Genomic DNA, 11,536 nt, shown 5'->3' with positions numbered 1-11,536 from the left:
TGAGCTCCCCCCTTCCCATCGATCCCTGTCGCTTTGACCATCGCCGCTGCCGTCGCTGCTCTCTGTGTGTGATAAATTTTTTCATATGTGTATATGTATATGCTCATATGTATTTGGATTTGGCTATGTATGTATGTATATGCTCATATGTATGTATGTATGTATGTATATGCTCTCTGTATATGGATTTGGCTATGTATATGCTCTCTGTATATGCTCATATGTATGTATGTTCATATAGCATTTTTTCTATATATGAATTATTTTTTTGTTCATGGATATATGCTAAAGAAAACGAGGGGGTGATAGATGACGATGAGGGGTCGAGAGGGGGATGAGAGGTCGAGAGGGGTCGAGGGGAGAAAAAAAATGTTATCAGGGACGAGGGTCGTCGAGGGGTCGAGAGAGGGACGAGGGGTCGAGAGGGGTACGAACCGGGACCAATACTCTGTGTATATAAGCAGGACTTAGAAAGAAGAAGAGGAGAGGAAGAAGAGGAGAAATAAATAAGAAGAAGAAAAAAGAAGAAAAAAAGAGGAGAAGAAGAAAGGAATAGTGGAGAAGAAGAGAAAATAGAATATATTCTAGTTTTTCTTCTTATCCACTATTCCTTTCTTCTTCTCCTCTTTTTTTTCTTCTTCTTTTTCTTCGATCTTCTCCTCTAGCTATTCCTTTCTTCTTCTCCTCTTTCTTCTTCTTCTTCTTCTTCTTCTTCTTCTTCTTCTTCTTCTTCTTCTTCTTCTTCTTCTTAATTTTTATCGGGAACGAGGGTGTCAAGGATCGCCGAGGGGTCGAGGGTCGGGAACTAGGGTAGAGGGTCGAGGGTCGTTAAGGGGTCAAGGGTCGAGGGTTTCAGGGTCGAGGTTCGAGGGTTCTATAGGGTCGAGGGATCGAGGGTCGAGGGTTCCAGGGTCGTCTAGGGGTCGAGGGTTCCAGGGTCGTCGAGGGTTCGAGGGGTCGAGAGAGGTTTCCTAGTGTCAAAGTATTGAAGAAATCCATGGCTTCATCATTAGCCGGAAGTAACCAGGGCATGACGAAGTCCTCCAAAGTTATTTTGGAATGGTGTCCCGGATAGGATAATTTGCCTTTTTGTATGAATTTCAGCAAAGGCCTTCCAAATAACGATATTTGGAAGGTTCTTGCTGAACTTTGTACCAAAAAGAGAATTATCCTATCTAGGACTTCGTTCCAAAATAACTTTGGAGAGCTTCGTACCATCATGCACCTGTTACTTTCGCCTAATGATGAAGACATGGTTTTGTTGAATCCTTTGACACTAGGCAACCTCCCGACCCCTCGGCGATCCTCTCGAACATGAGAGGAAGAAGAGGATCGCCGAGGGGTCGAGGGTTCCAGGGTCGTCGAGGGTTCGAGGGGTCGAGGATCGCCGAGGGGTCGAGAGAGAGATTTCCTAGTGTCAAAGTATTGAAGAAATCCATGGCTTCATCATTAGCCAAAAGTAACCAGGACATGATGAAGTCCTCCAAAGTTATTTTGGAATGGTGTCTCGGATAGGATAATTTGCCTTTTTGTATGAATTTCAGCAAAGGCCTTCCAAATAACGATATTTGGAAGGTTCTTGCTGAACTTTGTACCAAAAAGCGAATTATCCTATCTAGGACTCCGTTCCAAAATAACTTTGGAGAGCTTCGTACCATCATGCACCTGTTACTTTCGCCTAATGATGAAGACATGGTTTTGTTGAATCCTTTGACACTAGGCAACCTCCCGACCCCTCGGCGATCCTCTCGAACATAAGAGGAAGAAGAGGATAAAAAAAGAAGAGGAAGAAGAAAAAAAAGAGGAGAAGAAAGAATAGAGGAGTTAAGAAAGAATAGAGGAGTTCTTCTCCTCTATTCTTTCTTCTCCTCTTTTTTTCTTCTTTTTCCTCTTTTTTTTATCAGGAACGAGGGTCGTCGAGGGACATAGATGTAGTGTCGTCGTTGTCGATATATACCCCTCCCGATAGCTTCAACACGTGGGGGGGGGGGGGGTCGATATTACCCCCTCCTTGAAGCGTTCTCGAGGCCACCCCAAACCCTTGAAGCGTTGTCGAGGCCACCCCAAACCCTAGAGAAGTAGCGTCGAGGCCACTAATTAATATATATGATTCCTTACTATGATTAGGTAGCTAGTTCTACGTTTGCCACTAATATATCCATCTGTCATGTTTGAATAATAATTGCCATGTTGTAAATATTTGTAGAAACTATGGACACCACCCGAGACGAAGCAAAAGAAGCGTTGTTGAGGGACATAATCGTAGAAGGAAGTGATGCCGTCTCGTTGTTTCTCAACGACACCGATGTTCTGGAAGGAGAGGGTGAAGAAGCTGGCTACGGTGACCTAATGCCGGTGCAAGAAGAAGAACACGAGGACGGCTCCGGTGACCCAATGCCGGTGCAAGAAGGAGACCGTGATGACGGCTCCGGTGACCGAACCGAGTCCGGCCAGGTATATATATTAGTTAAGCCTGTGCTGACTAGCTGATTGATGCATTCATTGTTTTGGTATGTACACATATTAATTAAGTCTTTGTTCTTTTTTCTAGCCCTCCGGATCGAGCACAACTTCGGTAAAGAGACGAGGCCCGAAGAAAAAGTTGAGCTCGGATGAAAAGTTTGAGATCATAGCAATTGCGCCCGATGGCCAACCGATTGAACCCATCCGAACAAAGAACACATTTGTTGCTCAGTGCGGGGTTCTGGTTAGGGACAAGATCCTGATAAGCATTCAGCAATGGTTTAAGCCGGCTACAGAAGACCCTGAGGTGTCTTATGTCAATGATATGCAGAAAAATGATCTTTGGACTGAGCTAAAGTCAAATTTCACCCTACCGCCAGAGGATAATCCAGAGAACCCAGTTAAAGAGCAATTAATCAAGTCTTTTGCTCTTAAGAGGATGGCAGAACTATTCAGGAGGTGGAAGAAAGAGCTGAATAAGTTTGTCGAAAATAATGAGACACCAGAATTCGAGGGCAGATATGAGAAGATCAGAGATCACTGGCCCGCATTTGTGGCCCACAAGACATTGGAAAAGAGTAAGAAGATGTCGGCGACAAACAAGCAAAATGCTGCGAAGAAGAAGCTTCACCATCGCACGGGGTCAGGTGGCTACCTCATAGCCCGACCTAAGTGGGCCAAGACTGGAAATGATCTGGTTGATAAAGGGATCGAATCAGAGACAATTAACTGGCCAGACCGTTGCCAGACTTGGTTCTTCGGGGCTGGCGGAACCTTGGACCCTGTAACACGGAAGTGCATTTGGACGAACGATCAAATGGACATACCAGTCAGAAAGCTTAAGCAGTATATCGAAGCAGCGCAGCAAGGGACGTTCTTTCCAGACAGAGAGAACGACGAGCTCACAATGGCCCTCGGGAATCCTGAGCATCCTGGACGGACACGAGGCACGCCAGGCTCCATTCCGTGGAAGGTTGGGTTTCCAGACACAGGCGGTTACAAATCCCATGAAAGGAGGAAAAAAGTGCAGCAGACCCAAATGCAGGCGCTGCAAGCAAGGGTAGACGCGATAGAGGAACGAGAAGCAAATCGCAGCAAACGTACTGCCGAAGCTTCCCCTGAAGCTACCCCGCCATCTCAGCGCAGAAGCAGCGTGGCTTCCAACCGAGCTGCTTCAGCCGGAGCATGCCTTGACGGCTCCTGCCAGCTATCCCGTGGATGCTATCACGGAGTCTCAAAATTGCCACCTTATGACGCAATGGATGAATTTGAAGGTCAAGGCGGCTGTTGGCTCTGTTTATCCTACTGAACCCGGCGCAACTTTTCACTGCCGGCCGATTCCAGAAGGATATGCTAGGGTGATGGTGGATGAAATAACGGAGGGATTTGAGGACCTCTAGCTTGACCACCCTACCGGTGAAGGGGAGACTCGGCTGGGGTCTGCTCTGAAGACTCCATGCGTATGGCGGAAGGAGCTCATCAACCTTCCGAACTGGACGCCTCCGCCTCCTCCTCCTCCTCCGGCGAGTCAGGGCACTCCGCCTCCTCCACCGCCTCCTCCTCCGGCGAGTGACGATCAAGGCACTCGAGCGGCTCCTTCTCCAGCGCGTGGCGGCTCCGCCTCCTTCTCCGCCCGCACCGGCGCGCCCGAGCAGCCAGCCTCCTCCTTCTCCGCCTCGTCAGCAAGGGCGGAAGAGACCTGCCGCCGCTCCGGCTGCTCCGGCGCGTCGTAGTCCTTCTCCTCCGCCTCGTAAGCAAGTAAAGAAGACAATCGCTCCGTCTGCTCGGCCGGCGTCTAGCAGTACAGCCAGAGGCGGGAGGAGATACAGATTCGGTCCTTCTCTGAAGACTCCAGAGAAGTTACCATATGAGAGGACCCCAGAGGAGAATGCCGAGATCGCACGAACCGAAGTGGATGACTGGTTTCAAGGGTTGAAAGCAAAGAGACATCCACTTCCGGAGGAGAAGGTAGATCCGGTGAAAGCGAAGCGCACTCTGGCTGCCCTGACAAAACCACCGAAGTCTCCGTCGAAAGGAAACTATGAGCGCATTATTGGAAAGGAATTTGCCGAAGCGGAGCGGTCGGAAAGTACTGTCAGTGATCAAAGGCTAAAAGAACGACGAGCTGGGAAACAAATTGCCCAGCTCGGCGAACAAGCGAAGCAATCGTGCCCCCCGCTCAAGGTGCCTAGCCACAACGTCGCTAATGATCCGAGGATGGTGCCCGGTTATAGCAATCTTGCAGATTACCTGCCCGACGATGTACATTATGAACCCATGGACGTGCAGATACAAAGATACGAGTATGGGAAGCCTCTCGTCAAAGATGAAAGATCTCTATCAACGATGATGCGAAGATTGCATGATTGGTACTTGAAAATCTGCAGAGACTCTGGGGGGAGGAGTACTTTGTATGTGAAAGTTAAAAAGGAGCATGACCTCGTTGGAATTGAACTGTTGTCTGTTCCATTTGAGGAGTTCTATCAGTTTTTCAATCAATTGGCCCTCGATAAAACAACGGTCGCCTGCTACTGTCTGTAAGTAGTACTACTTCTGTCATTAAGTCTCTCTATATAGCTCAGCTCTTTCATTGCATGTATTTATAATCATCCTCACTATATTATGCAGATTGAAGATCGCCGAATTGAAGAAAAGACAAGTCGGTGATATTGGGTTCATTAACACATATCTCATAGATGCAACTCAGGTTAAATTTCATGCCGCAGCTACCGAGGGCAACTTGCTACGATCGTTCGTAATAAATGAAAACAAAGATATAATACTCTTTCCTTATAACTTCAAGTGAGTGTTACTGTCTTGTGCGTATTCGGTTTCCCTTATATATTAGTCAATGTTATAGTAATGTAATTGATGAATTATGCATGCGTGTGCAGTTTCCATTATATTCTCCTAGAGATTAAGCTTGAGCAGGGACTAGGAACCGTCTTAGACTCAAGACGAAAAGATCCCCAGGACTATGCAGACATGACTCAAATACTCGAGAAGTAAGTTAAATCGATCATTATCCACCATATCAGCAACTTTGTTCATTTCCTGATATATCAAGTAATTGTTTTCTTTGTCCGGCAGGGTTTGGAGAAAATTCACCAGAAAAGCTCCAGGACTGCCGAAGGAGCTGCAATTTAGACACCCGAAAGTAAGTACTATAGTAGCATGTTCCGCGCATCTACTAGTCATTCAAGCGCTAGTTTCATCAATACCATTTGGCATTCTTGCTTATCAGTTTGATTGACCTCTATTTCTTGTAAAGTGGTTGTGGCAGGAACAAGGGAATGATTTCTGTGGATACTACGTTTGCGAGTCCATCCGCCACACGACCTGTGAGCGGGGCTACACTGACGAACAATATGAAGTACGTAAATAACAACATTCACAATTTTATTTTATTACCATCATTTGTGTTGAGTTTCATTCATTCATATATATATATGTATTGACCCCCTTCTTTAAATTAGATGTTTCAGAAGCGGGATGAACTCCTAGCACCAGCTCGCATGTGAGCAATTCAAGAGGAATTGGCGGCATTCTTTCTTGACCACGTGATCCCTGAAGACGGAGAATTCTATGTGGACCCTGAGTCCGTATGATTATATTTGTAAGAGATAATTATTGTATATATGTAGCCGGCAGTGTCGGATAGATATACGAGAACTTGTTGTTCGACCAATCTCTCGGAGAAGGAGAGATGGTCGATATCACTTCTCTCTCTATGCATATATGTTCATGACGATCTTCTGTTTCCTTCGTTTGCTTACTAGCTAGCTAGCGTGTCTAGTCCTCTCTATACGTATGTATAGTACGTAGCGTCGACCAAGCACGGACATAAGAGAGGACACTTCTCTCTATTAATTATAGCTAGCTAACACAATATATGAAACACCTAAATTAACCCCCCAAAACCCCCAAACACCCCCCTTTCAAAAAAAAAACAAAATCCCCAACCACAGAAATACTGACGCGTGAATGCCTATTGGTCCCGGTTGGTGCCATCAACCGGGACCAAAGGGTCTCCTGCCTGGGCTCCGCGCACAGGCCACGTGGAGGCCCATCTGTCCCGGTTCTGGATTGAACCGGGACTAAAGGGACAGGGCATTAGTACCGACCCTTTAGTCCCGGTTCCAGAACCGGGACAAAAGGCCCTTACGAACCGGGACAACAGGCCCTTTTTCTACCAGTGCCTCCACACCCCTTTCACCACCGGACTCCCTCCCTCCCTCTTATGGCGGCACTGCCCCCAGAGGGGGGTGGAGGGAGGGGGGAGTGGGCTTGGTCCCTGTAGTTTCCACAGCAGGTCCTACTGTTTTTCTTCTACTACTTAGGATTGGGGCTGATAAGGGTTGAAGTTGAAGGCAGGTTGGGTGGATCAGAGGGTGCCGCCATGGTTCTCCCCTTGTTTTCTGCTGTCATGGTGACTGTGGAGAAAGGGTGTGAGCGCTTGCTTCAGTCTCCTTTGCTAGTGCTAGTTAACGTCAGATCTGAGCTTTTGTGTTGGTGGTGTCTTCCAGTGAGTACTCTCTTCCAGTCGTACAAAATCGAGCATTGTAGGCGATTTTCATTCATGGCCCGGCGGCGGTTCCACGTTCAACCTCAAAGCCTAGGTCGATAATACTTGGAACAATGCTGACGCCTAGGGAAATCCCCTTCAATGTCGTGGACAACACATGCGGCTTTGCAGGAATGACCTCTTCCAATGGTTTTTCTTTACCGCAGATGGTTTCGTACCAATCACCTCCTTTAGTTATTTTTCTAATACATACCCGCCCCTACTATTTGCTAGGTAGCCCTGCAACTGAATACAACTGAAATTCAAATCAAACACTAAAATTCATATAACAAACAAACAACATAATTGTTTGACACAACAGTGCTACATACCACAGATAAAACAAAGTCCAAACAGTTCAACATGATAAGTGATAAAACATGTTCTATACAACATAGATTATCCCAACTAGCAGGCCTCCACTTAAGTACCACCGTCTCTTGCATACGGAGCTCCAACACCTCCAAGATTAGAATCATGCTCGCCATCCTCTAACAAATAGATCGACCACCGTCAATACAAATAACTTGGCCGGTGATATAGGATGCCGTGGGCATACAAAGGAAGGACACCACTGACGCGACCTCCGCTGGCTTGCCACTACGGCCCATCGGGATCCGCGAGTACTCTTTCTCCATGGCCTCCGACTCTATCTGTTGGATCGAGAACAACAAAAGCCATTGATATTTCCCTGCTATTTTTGTATAAGTAGTACCCTAATAAAAAATTGTAAGTGTAAAATATTTTAACAATAAATTATGTTATATTATCTGAGTAATGTTAGTAATTGTTGTGTATTTTTAAATAGTTTCTACGTTGGAACAAAGTTGGCAAAATGAAAAAATATAGTCACAATACGATCTCGACACGTACATCTTTGATCATGTCAGTCATGATCATGGATGGAGCAACACCGTTCACACGAATATTGTCTCTAGCCCACTCAGTGGCGAGGCTCCTTGTAAGTTGGTTCATTCCTCCTGCATGTGAGCCAATACATATAGAGGGGAAAAGAGAAAAAAAAAGAAACAAACTATTAGCCACTCATAGGATGATTGAAATACTTTTTCATAAGCATATACTTGTCAGCTGTATATCTACCTTTTGTAATGCTATAAAGTGTGAAGCATGGAAAGCCAACTGAGCCTGCAATGGAGGAGATGTTGACAATACTTCCTCCTCCGCATATGGAGGCGTTGAGGAGGAGAGGGTGTGCTAGCTGACTGAGGTGGAAGCTCGATGCTAAATTAGTCTCCATCAGATGCGAGTAGTTGTTTTCCGTCAACTCCGTAGCCACTTTGAAAAACAATTGCCCTGCATTGTTCACCTGGATTATAAATGTTCATTGTAAGAATTTTTGATACTTTTCATGAATATGTTTTGAGATCATGTTTTAGCCCCTTGGTTGACGTATTTTCATTTGTTAAGAGAAAACTTTAAACAACAAGAAGTAAATTTATTAATATTTTATTCATTTGGTACAAAATTAATGTTGTTTACTACATATTACATTTACACCTAAACAGAGCTCTCTCATGTCTTCCGCCTTTTCTGGCCGTCAGATCGTGTTTCAGGTCCAGTTTTTCGCAACCTGGCCCGCCTGTCCTAATGGACAGCTATTTCAAGACATGTGGGTGATTGGGCTTTATTGGGCTGCTATACAAGCCTACAATATGTCAGATATACTTTTCAACTATTTGCGCCATCTAAATTTTAATAAAAAAATTATATTAATCTTTTGAGACTTTATTTATGGACCAATAATTTGAAAAATCCTATTATTCTATCGCAAAAATAGGCACCCACTAATTCATGTGAAGACCGTATTTAGCATAAGATGAATAATTTGTCTTTCTCCACTAATTCGGTGCCACCTTAGCTAACATCTGACAAGATAAGTTTAAGAAACGGCACAATGTGGTAGAGCATTTGGAGAGGTGGTAACGAATCAAACAATGGTGTTCCAAAATCACCCGCAAAAAAAAATGGTGTTCCAAAATGTTTTATGTTGATAATTTGGATGCGTGGGTGTGATTTGACGTGGTCCTGGGGCACTTACTCATTAATCGGACCAAATAACTTTTCTAGTGGCGACTACCTTTGAGCCATCGAACAAAATACAGCTAGAGCTTACCAATATGTCAAGCTTGCCGTCGAAAGATTCCCTGGCCGTCTCCATGAGCTTCTCCCTCGCAGCGCGTACAGAGACATCGCAGACGGAGACGGTGACCGCCAGCTTCTCCTCCTCCCACTGCCGGCGGCACTCTTCCAGCTCCGCCGCGTTGCGGGAGCACGTGTGCACCCGCGCCCCGAAGCCGGCAAGCTCCTCCACGATGGCGCGCCTACACATGAGTCGAGCACGATGGCCAGCGAGTAAGTAACACGCTCGAAAACTCAAGAGAAACGTGTATTAGTAGGTACCCTATTCCTTTGCTGCCGCCGGTGACGAGCGCCGTCGCGCCGGCCAGGCTCCACCTCTTCTCCCCGCCCGTCGTCATATCTCCCTTCTCCTCCGCCGGTGACGAATTGGATGTGTGATCGATGCCGCTGTACTTGTGTGTAGCGTACAAATCCTCGCATCTACACTACCTTTAAGAACAAAATAAGAGGTAATGAGCCAATAACTGCCGCTGTGCAAGACTAGCTCCTGCCGTGCTAAGCCAAGAAACATATACTCCACTGGTTGTTGTCTTAGAGCAGGCCGCCAACAAGAACTATAAACTACACTTGTTGTTTTACTGCAGGCCGTACAGTTGGATTTATGCTCTTGTTGTTTGTTGGTGTTAGACTCAACTTGCCGGGTAAAATGTACCCTACCAGCCAGATCTCTATAGTTTTTCGCATTTGCTATTCTTCAGATACCTGAAAATAAACTTTGCGTCGGTCAGATTTTTTTCTTTCCTCTGGCAATCACGTTGAGTACAAAGGCTTGGCCCATAATGGGGACTTGGGAGGGAGCCCCCATAGGGCGCCTTCAGCGCCGGCCAAGCCGGCGCCTACGCGTGCGCGAACGGGGCTGGCCCCAGGGTCGCCTCGTTCGCTTGTCTGGCACGTCGCCTCGGTCGCTCGTCCCGCACATCACCTCATTCGATCGCAGTTGACTGGTTGACATTTGACTTTCGAAAAAGTAAGGAAAAAAATTAAAAAAAATCATGTATTAAAAACTGTTCACGAATTTTAAAATAAAGTTCACAAACCTCAAAAATACTTCATGAATTCTTAAAAAGTTTATTGATTTTGAAAAAAATAATAAAATTTGGAAAAAAAGTTCACCGACATTCAAAAAAGTTCATCGGTTTTGAAACAGGTTCACAAACTTGGAAAAAAAAGTTCATCAAATTTAAGCAAATGTTCAACAAATAGTTAACCAATTTAAGCAAATGTTCATCAAATTTGAAAAAAATTTCCAAAATTTTGAAAAAAGTTCAACAAATTTGATTTTTTTCATAAAATCTGGTGAAATTTTTATATCAAAAAAGAAAAAGAGTAAGAGAAATAAGAAAGAAGAAATTAAATGATAAAACAATAAAAAAATAAGACAAAAAAAGAAAAGCAAAAGCAAAAAAAAACAAGGAAGAAGCTGTACGTGATCACAGAACTCAGCTCGCTCGGGTGCTTAGTGAGTGTTGTGTTGCGCTGAAACCGCGCACCGCAAGATTGAATCCTTCTCAGCGCCCCATTTTTGCAGCTTTTTACAAAAGGAAAAAAATGAACATGGGCTGGCCCATCGCTGAGGAGGGGTGTGCGCCCTGTACCGTTAACCCTATAACTTACGCTACGGGCGCCGTTCAGGATTTGCCCCCGGAGTATACGTCGAAGAGGCCGGGTAGGCCTGGCCTGGAGCAGCCCACAAGTCCACATACAAAGGCTTTGATCACTAATTTGCTGGAGGTTCTCTGTAAAAATAAAGAGCCCGAGATGGTAACATGCGTTGCAATACACTATCGTTGTTCTTATTGTTATGAACGGTGGGTATATTATGGACATATATATAAAAGTTACATTATTATATGATTCTTCTAGCATATTATAGATCAGTGCAAGTTTATGCATTTGTTTGCCATTTTTGGTAACCATTCATTTTAAATTATCTTTCTTCATTTTCTCTCTTATTTTAGGTAATATAAATGCCCTTAACTCATTCATTCTTAGAATAAATTTTGCCTATATTTTTTTATTATTCTTTGATTTTTTGGGTAACAATATTTCACGAACTATCCATCTTTAGATTGGAATTTGTAAAACTTTTTATGTGTCTACTATTTAACAGGTGCCTGGAATATGCAAAAAAAGACTTTTTTATGTGTTTTTTCCTAAATCGCTTTTTTCTTTTATGTGTACTTGTTAAAGTTGGGTGTGTGCGGAAGTAATTTTTATACATGTAAGTACTATGCAATTTGTGTATATAATATATTAGACTGTGAAAAATTCATAATTATGTATTCATTGTTGCATATTACAAAAGAAATGTATTTTTGCGCAAATTGTATGCAAGGATTTTTTTTCATA

At 44.4% G+C, this 11,536-nt stretch overlaps 1 protein-coding gene across 1 annotated transcript; it reads right to left on the bottom strand.

The window, feature by feature from the left end:
- Positions 1 to 7,518: 7,518 nt before the first annotated feature.
- Positions 7,519 to 9,525, bottom strand: LOC119337303 (noroxomaritidine/norcraugsodine reductase-like). Its single transcript, XM_037609436.1, has 5 exons — positions 9,449 to 9,525; positions 9,162 to 9,369; positions 8,129 to 8,354; positions 7,901 to 8,007; positions 7,519 to 7,680 (listed from the first exon to the last, which is right to left on the bottom strand). Exons 1-5 carry the CDS (start codon positions 9,523 to 9,525, stop codon positions 7,519 to 7,521), a joined length of 780 nt encoding a protein of 259 aa, XP_037465333.1.
- Between the last annotated feature and the right edge of the window lie 2,011 nt (positions 9,526 to 11,536).

The sequence above is a fragment of the Triticum dicoccoides genome, chromosome 1A (assembly GCF_002162155.2).
Source record: "Triticum dicoccoides isolate Atlit2015 ecotype Zavitan chromosome 1A, WEW_v2.0, whole genome shotgun sequence".
Taxonomy (NCBI): Eukaryota; Viridiplantae; Streptophyta; class Magnoliopsida; order Poales; family Poaceae; genus Triticum; species Triticum dicoccoides.
The sequence above is the reverse complement of the archived record's forward strand: the minus strand, read 5'-3'. Positions and strand labels throughout refer to the sequence as shown.